The sequence below is a fragment of the Balaenoptera ricei genome, chromosome 3 (assembly GCF_028023285.1).
Source record: "Balaenoptera ricei isolate mBalRic1 chromosome 3, mBalRic1.hap2, whole genome shotgun sequence".
Classification (NCBI taxonomy): domain Eukaryota; kingdom Metazoa; phylum Chordata; class Mammalia; order Artiodactyla; family Balaenopteridae; genus Balaenoptera; species Balaenoptera ricei.
Window position 1 is genome coordinate 115,129,545 of NC_082641.1, and position 16,913 is coordinate 115,146,457.

The 16,913-nt window shown below is 47.3% G+C and overlaps 1 protein-coding gene across 1 annotated transcript in view; it reads right to left on the reverse strand.

Annotated features, from left to right (window-relative positions):
* Positions 1-16,913, reverse strand: part of SPOCK1 (SPARC (osteonectin), cwcv and kazal like domains proteoglycan 1) — a 556,485-nt gene that overhangs the window by 126,140 nt on the left and 413,432 nt on the right. The window contains exon 5 of the mRNA XM_059917154.1: positions 10,852-10,978. Coding sequence (XP_059773137.1) covers positions 10,852-10,978 — 127 coding nt within the window. The remainder of the gene's footprint in view (positions 1-10,851; positions 10,979-16,913) is intronic.

Sequence of the window (16,913 nt, forward strand, 5' to 3'; positions counted from 1 at the left end):
TCCCAGCAGGAAACAGTGGAAGACATGAGAGATGTAGCAGATCTTGCTCAGAACCACCTTTGGGAAGTACCACCCCACTTATACCCAATAGCATCTTATGGTCTCTCTACTAGGAGAGGAGAAAGTAAATAAACCCTTAAAAGGAGCTTCATCTGATCAATCTGGTCAGGGTCCCTGGGTTCCGGTGTCATCTGATCTCTTGCCTGACTGCCACTGCATAGTCTGCCTTTGGAGAGGTTTGCATCCCAAAGCAATCCCCAGTGCCTTTCGATAAGAACTTGGGGAAAACTGTTCTTTTGGACACAGGGTCTTCCCTGCTGCGGAAGGTCTGCTGTTCTGAGCACCTCACTGGACAGAACCCAGCATCGCAGGAAGGTGCCACCCTTGGCCAAAGGATGAAGCATTTCTATCTCATGCGTTGTATATAAAGATGCAAAAACATTTCATTTGTTTTAGAATGGGAAAAAACCACCAACTTGCTACGGTAAAAGGGAGAGCATCATTTAAGTCATATCTCTCAATAGGCAGTTATGGTATCAATTCATGGTAAATTCTAACCCAGCTAAATATTCCCTCATTCTCTGACATAACATACAGGTCCTAACCCAAGGCATAGAAAGTGAGATCAGCTTCTACGAGCATTACCCATATCTAGTCCCGAAACGTTCTCTTGGAAAATGTCATGAATAAGTCTGACTGTACTCATTTGAGCAGTATGCCAACAGGGAATGTCTTGTTTGTTTGTTTGTTTGTTTAAGAAAAACAAAAGCAACATGAACCTGAACTTCATTAAAGTTTTTTGTAATGATTTAATTAGATTTATAGCACTGGGCATATTTATTCTGGCCAGGGACGCTTCTCTCTTCTAAAGGATTGGTTGGCAGAGATCTCATGTGCTTTGCAAGTTTTTCCTAATCCTTCGTTTCATCTCCTGGTGAGGTGAGGATAAGCATAATCGTGTTCAGGTAATTGCTTTATCAGACGGTTTAATTGTGCATTCAACAGCACTGACAACAAGAAGGTTATTCTTCCTAACGTGTTTTTAACAAAAGCGCTAACTAATTACATGGCATTCTACTCAGGGCATTTGAGAAGAAGACATGAAAACCTATTCTTCAAATCTTGGTTAAACACATGTTTGCGTATACAACATAGAAATAAGTGGTAAAATACTTAGTTGAATTGCTTCCTTCTGCTGTAACTTCATAACTAATCTGCATGTTGACGTAGACCATGTAAATTCTGAGGATGCATTTCACCGTGGACGGTGTTTGAACATCTGTGCTTTCTGAAAATGTCACAATAAACATTTTACCTGAAAGTTTATCCTCGGGAGCCAAAAAGACTGTGTTATCTTGGTATGTTCCAAAAAGAAAGAAATGCTTAATAGAACTGAGGACAGATGTGTCTCATGATTAGAAGGAAGTATTACAACATTAGGCCAAATGGTTTAAAAGATTTCTGAATTAAAGTGGTGCTGAATCTACTTTATTTTGCATGAACTTTCTCTTTAGCTAGATCACTAACACGTCTGGTATGGACCTGTATTATATGCTCCTTTTTGCCTACCACTCCTAGAAACACAGTACACCTTAACACATTCTTACAGGCTCAAAAGCTAGTGGCATTTAGCTGAAGGCTTTAATGACACAAATACTTAATAATATTTGATATTTTAAAAGGTGATTATGCAGTACACTACTTTAAAATTTTTATTCAGTCCAGTAAATACTCTTTCCCTCTTCTTCTGGTAAAAAATACTACCCTTGATCATAGTGAAGGGTGGGGGTAAAGAGGGTCATGTTACCATAGTATTTGATTAAAGGATGGGCACATGATTCAAAAACAGCCAACTGGAATCCTTCCCTGGGATTGAAACACAGATACTGACAAATTTCTTTGCAGTTTCTAGGCTAGAAGCAAATGAATCAGGGGCTGTCAAAATCCATCTTCCCTGCCAACGGGAGAGAGCCTCTTGGCAGAATGAAGCCAAGCCGAGATGGACAAAGATGAGAAAGAATTTCCACACTGAATTTCCCCTTCTTTCTCTGAGGTCTGCCCACCCCAGTATACTTGCTAGCCTTCTGTGCCAGTAAATCTTCATTTTTTGATGAAGCCAAGTTGGAGTTCTGTTTCTGTCACTTGAAATCAAAAGCATCCTGATGATACCGCTGGTATTTTATATTACTTTTCAGATGGCATTTCCCTCGTAGAAGTAAAGACTGTCACTCGAGAACCAGACAGACCAGGGTTCCAATATCTACTCTGCTGCTAAGAGCTGTGTTGATCTTGGACAAAGTTTTGCAGCTGCAGTTTTCTCCTCTTTGAGACTACTAATAGCCCCTACCTCAAAGGTTCATTGTGAGAATTAGATGGAATAATAGAGGAAGTAAAATAATTCTGTGGCACTTAGTACAATATCACAGTACTTAATACATGTTCAACAATGAAGTACTGTTGTTTTCTTGTTATTGTCACTGTCATCATTTAAAATATTACTATGGTAGAGACGGCTAGATTACTCCAGTATTCACTCTATCCTTCTTAATAACAACACAACTCTCAAATTTCAGCTGGATACGCAGCTACCCAGAATAAACCCACATTCCCCAGCCTCCCTTGCAGCTCTGCGTAGCCCTGTAACTAAGTTGTGCCCAGTAGGATGTGAGCAGAAATGACACATGACTCCCAGACTGTGCCTCCTCCCTCGCCTCCTTCCTACCGGCTGGGGCACAGCAGCCATCTTGGTTGGACCAAGAGGCAGAAGCTCAACAGTTCCAATTGTCAGGATGACAGAGCAACAAGGTAAATAAAGGACGCTGGTCACTGACAGTCTGGAGGCAGCATATCAGCCCCAGGCTGCTTATCTTTAGAATGTCTACATGAGAGGGAAATAAAACTGTATCCCATTCAAGCCTCTGTTCTGTTTGAATTTTTGCTATAGCAGCCAGAACTAATACACAGTAAACATCTTAAATATTATTTATACTTGTTCCTTCCAAAAACCCTGTGAAAGAGAAAAGGGGACGACAACCAAACAAGGGCAAGAACTCTATTTAAACTAATAGTTGAGGGTCTTCGTACTATGAACACTAGCTTCTCATTATCCAGTGATGCTTGGCTACCACAGACTGAAGAGAGGACAATGAAAATGGACAAGGCCTCAGGGGGAAAAGCAAAGTTGGGGCATCTGCCATGGGGAACTTGTCCCCATACCTCCAACTGTTTAATGTATGAGACAAACTTGCTTAGAGTTGGTTAGATGCCACTCAGTATGTCTCCAAAGTTATAACACCTCTTGTGTTAGCTTTTTCTAAGCAACAGAAAATCAAAATAGTGAAGTCTACGACCCGACTCCCGCATCAGACCATTGGTGTCCGTGTGGTCTATGGGCACACAAGCCGACCTTTTTATCCCCCACTACCACCTGAGAGCATGCAGGATGGGGGCGGGGTACTTACTACTTCTTGGCCCTCCACAGGGCTGCCCAGATGGCAGCATCCAATGTCTTGCCTAATTGCTGCTACACCTCTTGTTCCTGGGGCCATGACCATGGCCATCGGGCTCCAGTTTCCTGATGCACAAAATGTGCAAATGCAAGCCTTCCACCTCAGTGTCCAATCATCTTCTCTTCTGCTTAGTCAGAAGTGAGGCCCTTGCCAATGAGCCATTTGCAAGTGAAGACAATTCTCACCCGGCAGGTTCTATGGAGGCAGGGCTATCTAAAAATGTCACCCAAAACACCGACAGCCTCGACTCAGCCAAAAAGCAAAGAAGAGGAGCCGCACGTAAAAAGCACCCACGCCTGTCATGGATGCAGGGCCATAAAAGTCTGGGGAGACTAAGACATACCGAGCTCGACACTGTCTTGAGAAGGCTTAACAAATCCATGCCCTGGATTGGCTCTGACCCTCAGAACAGCCTGTTCATGGGAAATGCCGGCCAACAGAGTCTCCATTTGCCAAGAACTTCAAACATGACCTTTACTTGGTAGCAATTGTTCGAAACTATTAAGACGACTCTGAAAATAATATAATCCGCAGCAACAACGTGTTGAAAGAAATGCCAACGCTGTAAGGCAAGCTCTCTCTCCCCCTCCCTCGCGTGTGCGCACTCAGAACAGAGGAGAACCATCTTCCTTCACAGCGCTTCTTAACTCTGCATCTCTCTTCTGCATCTAGACAGAAATGAGCCATTTGCTAATTGTTTAACAGCTGTTAATGAAGTAAACGTCGTGGGAGGAGGGGAAGAGCAGACAGGTGTTTGCCGGCTTGTTTGTCTATTCCCAGCAGCCGGGCTGATACCAGCTAGCAGGGTGAACAGGGCTCCCAGGGCCACTCCAAGGGCCCTCCCCTCAGAGGTCAGGCCGTGCAGCTTCTGCCTGGACACGAGCAGTCCCAGCCCTGACGTCTGAGCTCCGGTCAGGTGGGTGCAGGGGGAGAGATGTCAATGCAGTCCTATTAAAAGAGGCCTAGCCAGGAGACACCCACCAGGGCCAGAACCTGGAGCAGCGGGGACCTCCACTCCCGCTCCCTTCTGAGTTTCCAGGTCCCCAGCACCACTCCAGATCTGCTCACAGTTTTCCCAAACCGCTCTCCCCTCCAAAGGGAGAGAAAGCTGAGATTGCCCACCTGAAGCCTGGGCTGGCCAGATTCCATCAGCCACAGTGCTGCTTCCCTTCTTACAGGCAAAATTAGAAACTGGCAGCCAGGACCCCAGGAGCCTTCATCTTTCTACGCAGATAACAGCAGAGAAAGGAAAGGCACTCACAAACGACGGGGTCCCTCTGGTTTAGGCTGAGGCCACAAAGCTGCTGGCAAGAGCAACCGCAAGTCCCATTGGGATCCAGAGGGTGAAGATGTCCTTCTGCTGAGCTCAACTAAAATGACTCTCTGTATTTGAAATTGAGACAGTCACCAAGTCCAGCTATGACTTCCTGAATGCCCCTTCAGACTGCTTCCCATCCATCTCTGCAACCACAAAACAAGTCCAGGCTTCCAGGCTTGCCCAACCGCTCCCATCCTGCAGCCAGTGTAAGCCAGTGAAAAAATCAAAGTCCTTAATAAGACCCCCAGTGATCTTAGGGTAAAGTGCAACCCCTCTCATTTGGCCTTCAAGGCCCTGGAAAAGTGGCCCCTGACACTTTTTCTAGCCTCATTTCTGTGTCTAGTTAACCCCTGTCCCCAATCCCCATGCGACACTGCCATAGTGACACATTCACCGGTTCCTTCAAGAGGGTCTGTGCTTTGTTTCATCTCTTAAGCCCCCTCTTTCCTCTGATGAATGAACTCTCTATACCTTCCACCTCCATTCATACTCCAGGAGACTCTTTCCAGCCTTGAGATCTCAATGGGCCATCACTTCCTCTAAGAAGACTAGTCACACCTCCAAACTGGCTGAGGAGGCCCTGTTCTGGGTCCTGCAGCATCCCGAACATCCCTTATCTGAACACCTATTTTAATGAAAGGACACTGCTTTGTAATCTGTCTACCTTCCTTGTAAGTTCCGTGAAAACCGGGGCTTCGTCTTCTGTCATATCCCCAGTATTTAGCACAATGCATGACACAGAGTAAGAAAGAATTCAATAAACACTTGCTGAATTTCTGGACTCCTTCAGTTTTCCTGGCCAGGAGAATGTGACATCAGGGCAAGTTAAATGATAAGGGTGATCCTTACTACCTAGAAGCCACGTCGAGGGGCAGGGTCTCTACCACATTCTCAAACCAGCTGCGGTGCTGGCCTCCACTTGCCTATTCCCAGCGGGGAGTTTTCTGTTCCTTATCTTTTGTGAGTTATGCTTTGTAGAGTCTGAATATAGAGTCATTTATTGCCATGTAACATCTTATATCCCTTCATCTCAAGATGTTGTGCATTCTTGCAGGTTTTATCTTTGACCTGGGGGAGTCACAGAGGTCTGAGTGGTGTCCCTGATGCCAGGACACTGGAAGAGCCCTGCTACAGACAGAGGCTTCTAAATGCATCCCCACCCCCATTCTAGGAGCTTCTGATTGTTCAGGGCCCAGAAGCAGAAAGCAAGCTTGTTTGATGGAACCCGAAGACAAACACCGGGCATCAAGGACAGAGCTGATACCCATGCTCCTTCCTCCCCCTTCTCCTGTCAGTGCTCCCCACAGACCTCAGATCCATCTGTGAAAGGGTGAACACTTCCCCTGGAGGACTGGGATTATTTATTACACGTTTCCTTGATGATGACGGGACTGGGCTGCAATATATTTTTGCCAAAACTGATTTTTTGTGAATGTGATTTATGACATCAAATCACTCCCAGTTGTGCATGCATCCTGGTCTCATTTGTCCTTTGTTTCTTGACCCCAATGACCCAAAAAAGGCCATAACTCCAGGGAATGGGAAGTCACTTGTTCACTAACAGTTAACTCATTCACTCTATTAACTGCCCATCTACTGGTAGTCCTGTGACAGCTTTGTCTGTGAGACTAACATGTGCTCTTGAACCTCAGTAAAGAAGTGGCCATATGTTTAGGGGCAATAGCTAAATCACTCCAATACTGAACCTGACCACTCTGAAATATCCCCCTTGGAAGGAAGTCTCATTGCACACCACGGGGGTTTAGAATTGGTCTTGGCTTCAGAGGTCTTGAGCAGTCAACGCATGCCTTCAGCATGAGTCATTTGATTCATTTCTTTAGGAAAAAGAGAACGCCAACTTTCTGGAAGTGGATAGAAAACTAGGAGATGAATGTCAAAAACCAACACCCACACCATTTTCCACTGCACTGCTGCCCCTCCACCAGCCTCTCCCCTTTGTTTTAACTGGAAGCAGGTGATCACAGATATCCAGGCAAGAGACTCTGAGTGTCAAATTCTGCCACTGCCCTTGACTCTTTGGGCCTCAGTCTACCCCACATGGAGGATGGGGAGAAAGGCACTACAAGTTCGGATAAGAAGGCATCAGGTCTCTTCTCTTGCTCCAAGAAAAGACAGCTGACCAGGTCTGGGAAACTCAGGATTGAGGCAGGTGCAGGAATTCAAGGGCACAAGAGGAATAGCAGGCTGGGGCAGGCTTTGGGGCTCTGCCCAGCAGTATCTGGAAGCCATTCCTCTTTTGAAAAATCATTGCAAAGGAGCCTTCCAAATCCTGGTCCTGCCTCTTAAACAACCTGTAAGCAGGCAACCTTCTCTAACCCAAAAGGCCAACTTTCCTGCTCAAACTTCAGGGGGGCCCTGACCAGCAAACATTTGCAGAGGCATTCCCTGGGCAGCTGACAGCATTTCAAGCCACATCTGACAGGTTACGACTGCTCCTTGTAGCTCAGGGGTCATGGGCAGCTGGCATTTGAAGCTCCTTCTGCGAATGAGAGACAGAGGCTAGCGGGCAGGTTGCTGCTGGAGTTTGATGTGCAACGTGCCACTTGCCCAAACAGCCCTGATCACTCACTGACATTTCATGGCTCGTCTCTAATCGCAGGCTCCAGGATCAGACAGTTCACTCCAGAGCTGGAGGGAATAACTCAACAGCACAAACTGGATCTTCACAAAGACGGAATCATTGCAAAGAGCCTCTCTCTGCCGGGGCTCCAGGCTGGGTGTTTAGCTAAGCAACTTGGCCCAGGCTGGGGATGGTTTATTTCTCTCAATCACTAAGCTCTCGGCAACCCCTTCACTCGAATCCCTGAGGGGTTGCACAGACTGGAACCTCACCATTCCTTCCCCGCTGGGGTCCTCAGTGGCTCTTCTCTCTTATCCATGATACCGAGCACCCACTGTGTGTCCTGTGCCTGGTGAAGGTAGACAGGCATTGTTTCTACCTCTAGGGCCACACACGCTCTTAAGCCTGCCACTTAAGGCAGACGTGGGCAAGAAGGCACTTACAGTAGCAAGCGTCCTGCAAGCCTGGCATTGCCTCACCACCTGCTCACTTTCCAAGCTTTGGCTGAATGTCTCCTCTTGGACTGTCCTCACATCTGCCCTCTCCTCCTCATCCCCTGTGCCTCTCCCCTCACTGTCACAGCCACCAATAGGGCATCCTCTTAGCTCTTCAAACTCATCGTCCTGCCTTAGAGCCTTGGCCTATGCTATTTCCTCTATCTAGAACATTCTACCAATGCCCCCTCTCAGAGTTGAAAGGACACCTCCTCAGAAAGGCCTTCTCAGCAGGCAACCTTCTCTAACACAAAAAGCCAACTTTCCTGCTCAAACTGCAGGGGGGGCCCTGACCAGCAAACATTTGCAGAGACATTCCCTGGGCAGCTGACAGCATTTCAAGCCACAGCTGACAGGTTACGACTGCTCCTTGTAGCTCAGGGGTCAGGGGGAGCTGGCATTTGAAGCTATAAGCACTCTGTCTCTCTTTCAGAGCACCACATGTATTTGCTTGGTACCAGTTACCAAAATTTGAAGTTACCTATTGATTTGTGTGGTCAGTTATTTCTGTCTGTCTCCCCTACCAGAGTGTAACCTCCAAGTGAGCAGGGATGGCGTCGGTCTGGCTCCCCACTGCCCTTCCATGCTCTGCACAGTGCCTAGAACAATGACAAGTGTCCAAGAGATAGTTGCTGGACAAACGAATGAAGGATCTGTCTAGAGTAGGTGATTACGGAGACAGACTCTGGAGGGCTGTGCTGTTGACGGTGAAGGGTCTCAGCTTAGTTGCGACCGCAAGAGGAGAGCTATCCATACATTTTAAGTGGGGGAGACGTACAAACAGACTTTTATTGCAGAATTACCCTCACCTCTTATGTCATGTGGAAATGGATTTGGGGGGCCGGGGAAAGGCAGACTGGAGGTAAGGAGTCCCAATAGGCGGTGTCTATAGAAACCAAAGTCCTCACTACTCAAAGTGTGGTCCGTGGACCAGCAGCATGGATGTCACCTGGGAACTTGTCAGAAATGCAGAATCTCAGGCACCACATCAGACCTGCTCTGTCATAATCTGCATTTTAACAGAATCTCCAGGCAATTGTTCACATACCTAGAAGCTGGGCTTTAGGTGAAAGACAATGATGGCCTGATCTGCCTTCGGGGAGTGGGGGACGGATCTGAGTCATCAATGTTATTATAAATGCACTAGTCCAGACAGCACAGGGTGTTAGAAGCAAGCCTGTGGTTCCTTTGGGGTCAGGGAGAGAGGCGAAGCAGGGATGGTAGACACACTCAGCCAAGCTGGGCTGAGCTACTGAGCCAGGATGTTGTGGCTGTGACCCTGGGCAGAGAAGCTGTAATTCACACGGCAGGTCTGACGTTGGGGAGGTGTGGCTTACTGACTCTGGCCGTGAAGAAGAGCCAACTTTCTAATTTCCACTCTATCATAAGTTTCCCCAGCACCTGGCACAGAGCCTGGTGCATAAGAAGGGCTCTAGTGATACCTGTTGAAAGAACAAAGGAACTACCAAGCAGTAATTATGATACTGATATCCTAAAGCAGCTTACACGGGTCTGGGTGCAAGCTAGATGAACCTTCTGGCTTCCCGCTTTGTTACATATATTCCCTTTGGTTAGAAAACTGTGAAAATCCGAGAGAATAAACATCTACTTTCAGTGAATAAAAGTACATGACTCACTCTTTTGATGAATAATAATACATGATTATCATTATTACTTGTAATAATCCTGATAAGCTTCTGAGGACAGCAGGCAGTGAGGGACCCCCAGGCCTATGCAGTCTCCATGCTGTAAAGGTCAGGATGGTGAGGGGATCACAGAGAACAGAAGCTATGTGTGCAGTGGGGGAGGGACAGAGGTGGGACCGGCGTAAAGGCCCAAGCCCAAGGACCACAAGGCAACAAGTGACCAGGGAGTCACCAGTTACAACTCTCATCAGCCCCAGACTCCCTTCTGCATATGATCCCTACAGAGAAAACAAGAAGAGAGAGAAAAGCGGTGCAGCTCTGGCTGGAGGGGATGGGAGAGTCAGAGCCCAACTCCTCGCCCTCCACCCTGTCTCGGACACGCACACACAACTCTTCATGCCTAGCACTAAGGGTGTGGGAGCTCGTGCTGATTTATATTTGTTGAATAAGAGAATAAGCAAACCCCTGTCAATTCTGTGGTTTCTTTCGTTCATTATCCCAACGAAATGTACCCATTCCCAAACACAAATGGACAACCTTAGCCCAAGGACACTGCCTGGAGTTCCAAGAACAAATGGTCACCTCCTTCCTCCACCCTAGTGAGCCCTGCTTCCCTGCCTGCAATTCCTTTTATTAGAGCCCAGATGAAATGCTCCTCCTCTGTGAAACTTCTCCTCCTTGCTCCAGTAAGAATAAATAGACCCACTTTATGCCTAGTCCCTTTTTCTATGAAACCATTTTCTCTTCACTGGTTTGAGTTAAAATGACCTGTCACCATACTAGCAACCCTGCCCCCCACCGCATTAGACTGTAAGCCCTTAAGTCCCCAGAGAAAGGAACAGCAGCCCCTCTAGCCCCAGGACCTGGTGTCGTGCTGGATACATTCTAGATACACAATAAATGCAGCTTAAACGTGTGCCGACATCATACACCTCCCTATCACCACGCTGTCTGTAAGGCAGGCATCCTGGGCCTCCCTCACATCTTAGCTCCCCATCAGCTGAGCTTTGGAACAGCTTACTTCCTCACCTCCTCCAGGAAGCTGGCCTAGATTCACTTCAGGATCACACACCACTCTCAGAATCACCCTTCCCCTAAGCCCTTGATCACTCCAGTTACATAGGAGAGAACACTTTTATCTTGTCTCTTAGGCCAAAGAGTCTGTTCATGTGGCAGTTTCTCAAGGGCAAGCCCCAAAGTCCACCGAGATTCACAGGCCCCAGTTTTGGCCCAGAGAGCCTTGTCAGAACAAACAGACACAGAGTACTTTTTGATGACAAAAAAGAGAACGAAGAAGACCGACCTTGGACGTATAGGTGTGGCCGTCGGAGCCGCAGACCATGGCTGACTGTGCCGTGGGACAGGGCTTGCACTTGACCAAATTCGAAGGTCCAACCCAGTGTCTGTGGGCTACATTCCCCTTCTTTTGCCTGAGGATGAAAAAAAGAGGGCATAAAGTAACTGAAGCTCTGGTCTCCATGGTCTTTCCTCCAGGTTACCTGGATACAGGCCAAATAAATAAAGGCTGGTCAAATAGCCAGGCACATCCTGAAGGCCCCTGGCCAGCACCCCCATTTGTTCCAACTTGCTGACAGGGGGCAGGAGACAGTTCCAAAAGCCTAGGTTCAACCCACCAGATGGATGGAGGAAAGCAATGTGGCCATTAAAAATGCTGTAAACACATGACTTACTGACATGAAGAGACATTCACAACACACTAAAAAGACAATGAGAGAATGACTCCGTCAGCTTCCCCAGCGCCCCATCTGGGTTGTGGCAGATCGCAGGTGCCCCCAAACAGCACCCAGAGCCTCAGACGCCTCCGGGGCCGACCAGCAGCCTCTGAGTGGGAGGGTGCAGAGACAACTCAGAGAACAGTCTAGATAGAAATGCATCTCCAAACACAACCAAATGACTTTATCACAGCTGTGGAAAACCATCTCGGGATACGTTTTAAAGCAATTTCAGTCCGGCTTTCAATTTGCCATTCAATAGCGCGGTTCTGAGGTGATGTCACTTTCAACTGCTAAAATCATCATAATTTTGCTCTTTCATTCCAGCTCCAGTCTCCCCCTATCCTGACCTTTGTCATAATGATAAATGGTGCTATTAGGATGGCTTATGTCGACGGAAGGAACCCCATCACCATATCATAAACCACCGAAATAAAGGCCTGCAGTTATGGCCTCCCTTTCTCTCTTAGTTGAGGCTGCTTTCCCAGCAAACCACTGGGAGCCACTCTCCCAGCTGAGGGGCGAGTTCTGGGTGGAGGACAAGTGAGTGTGAGCTGCCTATCAATCAGGCGGGCACTGTGCCCTTGAAGTGCTTTGCTCTGGCAGTCCTGTGAGGTGCTTATTCGGGCACTAGAGTCAGAAAACACAGGTTCAAAAGTCAGCTCTGCCTCTTACAGTGTGATTGCAGCAGGATATTTCATGCTGTAAATCTCAGTTTCCTTATCTGTAAAATGGGGGTTGGGGGGGCTCGGAATAGTATCTCCTTCAAGGGGATGGTATGAGGATTGAAATGAGCTGATGTATGTAAACGACTCAGTATAATGCCTGGAAAATAGGAAGCAACAAAATTGGTGTCTGCTGTTATCATTATTATTTGTCCCAATAGATGGAGGTATAGGGAATGAAAGTACCGTTGCCATAGAAATATGACTTAATTTTAAAGCCCTAGGTTTGGAACGGTGCTGAACTCCCCACAACTCATGGGCCCCAAGGAGGACATCTTTTCTGCCAGGTGTGGAATGGATCTCCAGCTCCTCGGGAACTGGGGTTTGGCATCTGACATAACCTACCCTCTTCCAAATGAAGGAAAGTGAGAAAGAAACGGCACCCACCAACTTGGTTCTTATCCTACTTCAAACCTGCCCCAGCGATTTGGGGGAGGCAGTAAGAGGAGGAAGGTCTGTTTGGGGAACTGCCTTGGAGGCTGACATCGAGAGGAGGACCACGTAGCCACAGCACAACACTTGGAGCCATCAGGGATCCCAGGCTGGACAGGTTGTAGGGCTGAGCCCGTCGGACCAATGAACTGGTAGAGGAAGTCCTACGAGGGCACTTGGAGATGGCCTGGTCCAGGTGACTCATTTTCCTAACAGAAGCAACTAAAGCCAAGCTGGGGAAGAGTCTTGCCCACAGTGATGGAGACAACGGGTGTCTAGGTGTGCGGTAACATTCACACAGCTGTAGTGTGTCCAGGGATGACTCTTCTTCAACCCATCTCAGTCCCACCTAGATGAGCAGCCTGAAAATTTGCTGGGGCACCTGCATGTTTGTCACTGGGGCTCCTGTCTCCAACGCCTCCCCGCTTCCAGAGCAGCTACCCACCTTGTCCCTGCCTCTCTGTCTGGAATAAAAACACCTACTGTTTGCATTTCTAAATCACATGGACATGAGGTCTCCTATTATCCTTAACCAAACACACTTTCTTCTTTCAAGGTGTGTCCTGGACTCCTGAAAAGGGGATCGTAGGGCATGGGATGCCATACAGCGGACAAGCCGGCTGCCGGCACAGGGTTAATCTCAGAGGACGTGATTCCTTCAGAAGAACGCCACACATTTATCATCATTCGCAGAGCAGACTGTCTGATGCTGATAATGAATCAGCAAATACAGGCAGCAGTTCTGGTGTCTGGCAGCCCTTCTCCTGGGTCAGTTCCCAGCGTGCATTGCCACAACTGAAGCAGTTCTTGTTTTGAGTTGCCAGAAAGCGGCAATAAAGTCCAAAGAGTGGGCTGCTTTGCTGGAGCAGACATAACCGTGTGCAGTGATGCCCCAGAGGAAGGAAGCCTGAAGGAGCTCAGCCAAAGGCAGACAAGGGAGAAGTGAACACTGAGCCACTGGCTTTGAGGAAAAGATAGAACGACCTATTAATCACCAGCTAGTGGCGGGTTATCCCTGTTTCTGGACCTGAACGTCACTATCAAGCGCGTTAAGGGAAGGCAAAGAGGTGAAGCTGGCCAGTGCTTCCTAGTGGGCCTGATGCATCAAGGATGCTCGATATATCCTTATTGGGTGAGTGGGTGGTACCCTGCGTGCTGACCACTGCAGCGGTTACTAGCAGTTAATCACAAAATCACAGACTATCTGAGCCAGAAAATACCTTAAAATGAATCTAGTCTAAGAACTTTATTTTATAAATGAGGAATTGGACACACATAGCAGAAGTGAACTGCCCAGTGTCACAAAGAAATATGGCCAAGTTCCTCCATATACATCTGTCAGGTTGAAGTTATCCTGAAAATGACTGCATTGCTCTAGGACCATTTTAATTCCCCTATTTTGGCATCTATATTTTCACCATCAGGGCTCAGTTTTATAAATAAAATCCCCGTGAAGCACTGTCCTTGACTCTGCACCTGCAGTGGAGAAAGCTCTCTCTCATACCTGATGCCAGGTGGTCATGGATTATGCCCAGGAGGAACCACGTCTGACTTCTCCTGGGATGCCTTGGGGACTAGAGGTACAAAGGCCAAGCCATTCTGAGTTTTCCCATTTCTAATGAGACAAACATACTTATTATATCCAGGCAAACCCAGGTGTTCCTTACCCCACTAGGACCCTAGCGGAGATGGCACCCAAACCTATAGTCTCCGTCCAGAGGCCAAATTACACAAAGTAATGTACAAGTATATGTGAGCCCAAGGAGGCATAACTTCCCTGGTTATTGTGTGTATATTTCAATCCCCACAATTCAGTGCAAACCATAAAAAATAACCAACCCAGTCAAGGCAAGGGACTAAGCTTTCTGGCTCTAAGATATTTCACTTCTTGAGTCAATGAAGAGTGAAATCCGATGAAGGTGTCTTGATGGGACTGCTATTCCCAATGTCAGAGACATTCATCAACTGGGGCGACACAAGCAATTTAGTCCAGGAGGCAGGTCCTGCCAGCCTTCCCTTTGGCCACAGAGCCCTAACTCCATCCCAGCCTGGCTGCTGCTGGGGGCAGCCACGCCTCCTACCCTACACACAGCGCGGCACAGAACATCCCAACCGGCAAGAGGGAGAGAAGAAAGACAATCGGAAGATCACCGGCATTGCTTACTCTCTTTCGCTCAGTTCCTTATTCTTGATCCTTTTTTTTTAAGTTTACCAAAATTCCCAGCATGTATGTTTTTGAAGCAGAGTGATGATTCTTAAGTCCAAATCTGGTGACGCGACTCCCATGCTTTAATTCTCCATCTTCTCCCCACCTCCTAGGGCATCGTCTGAACTCCTAGTTTTGCTGTTAAACTGACTGAGCCTGTCTTCACTGGGTCACTGTCTGTCTGCTTCCCTCTCCAACCTCCCCGCCACACACACATCCATGTATACACACACATACCTATGCATGCGCATACACACATACCCCATGTACACACACCCCCATGCACACTCACACCTATGCACGTGCATACACACATACATCATGCACACGCACACAGCCCATGCACACGCACGTGTGCACGCATATACACACCCATGCACACAATGTGCACACACACACTGACCACCAATGCCAAATATTTTTTCTCCAGCCACCCTTTGCTACTTCCCAGAGGCCACCAAAGGGCTCTGTACCCTGTGCCATCGTGTGAGCTTTTCCCAGATCTGAAACACCTTCATTCCCACCCACGTTTCTCTCCTCCAACCCTCTCTGCCTCATAAGGCCTTCTTCAAGGCCCAGTTCAAAAATCCCCTCCCCCAGGAAGTCTCCAGGACTTCCACAGGCAGGCAGGCTGCACTCGCAGCCCAGCACGGTCCTGTGATCACTTCTGCTCAGTCTCCCCCACTGGTCTCCAAGCAAGCACCTTGATTGACTGGACCAAATGTTAAGACGCTACTATGATTCAGATAGGACCTGGCATACACCCAAGCTAAAAGCCTTGGAGCCCATCCTGGACACCTACCTCCCTTCCCTGCCCTCACCACTTCTCCCCATCACTCAGGTCCTACTGATTCTACCTCCAGCCAGCCATATCAGCCCCTTACATGTGCCATGCAAACTCAAGTCTGTATTGACTTGGTAAACGCTTTCTACCTACAGAGCAAATATCTGCCCCTTGTCTAAGCTGCAAATCGACTGCTTTCCATGAAGTTTCTCCTCCCCCTGGGAGCCCTACCCCAAGCAGAATTAACCATGACATTATTTGTCCCAACACACACCTTGTTCAGACCCAACTGCGACAGTCACCACAGCACAAAGCAGTTCATTTTGTTTCTGTCTTCCTCAATAGACTGTACACTCCTCAAGGGTAGTGACTGCGTCTTAATCAAATTTTTGCTCCTGGTGCTTGGAAACATGGTTGACCCTTGACACATGGGTGTGCTCAGTGAAATAAGTGAATTTATTAATTTGGACTTTTAGAACTTTCTCCTTTTATTTCTGGAAATTATTAGCACTAACCAGAAGACAAAAATCGCATGTTGTTTAAGCAGTAAGAATTTGACCGACTAAGAAATCCTAATTCAGACTTGCAAAAAACAATTAGCAAAAATGTCTGAAGACAGCAGAAAAGTGGGTAGGGAGGACTCTCCTGTGCTTCTGAGGGCTGAGGGACCCCCATCCTCTTGAAGGGAGATTGTCTCCAAAGCTGGGGGAGGACCTCCGAGACAGAGCTTCCAAATTCCCAACTGAGAGTAATTTTTAAACTCGGGAACGAGAAATGAGAATTCTCAAGAACTCTGGAGAATTGCTGAAATAATAAGTTTTTCTGTCTTCTTCTCAATACTATATTTATGTGTTTTTTAAAAACAAATAGGAAATATTAAGTTTAGTAGTATTTATAAAGAAATGTAGCTTAAAGTGAAAATTCAAATACTAGAAATTGCCAGCAAACATGATTGGGTGGTATTCAAGTAATGTGTTATTTGGATCTTCTAGCAAGTTAACAGCACTGCACAGAATTACATGTTGATACTTGTTCTAAAACTACTTTTTGGAACACCACTCAGAGGATTTCTATAAGGTACACAATGCAAATACATTTATTACTATTCATTTTATTTACAAGAGCAACTCACCACTGGCAGCACAGTGGATGACGACCACATTCTTATAAGACGGCAATAGCTGCAGGCAAGACAGACCAGATCATGACTGCCCTTTCCTGTCCTAGTTCCTGGAAAAGTCAACCTTAACCTACAAGTCCACACGTCAGCATGTCCTGCTCTTGCTTCCCACTGGACCCTGCCACTCTTCACTCAGAGATCCCTACCCTCACCAATCAAGGCAAGTCCCAAGTCCTGCCACTTCCCCAGATGACAAGCAAGGGAGTCTTTGATGACAGGAGTTGTGACCCAGTATTTCACATGACCATGGGCAGAGTAGGGCCATAATCAGGGCCCACAGTAAAAGTGTCAGAACAAAGACTTCT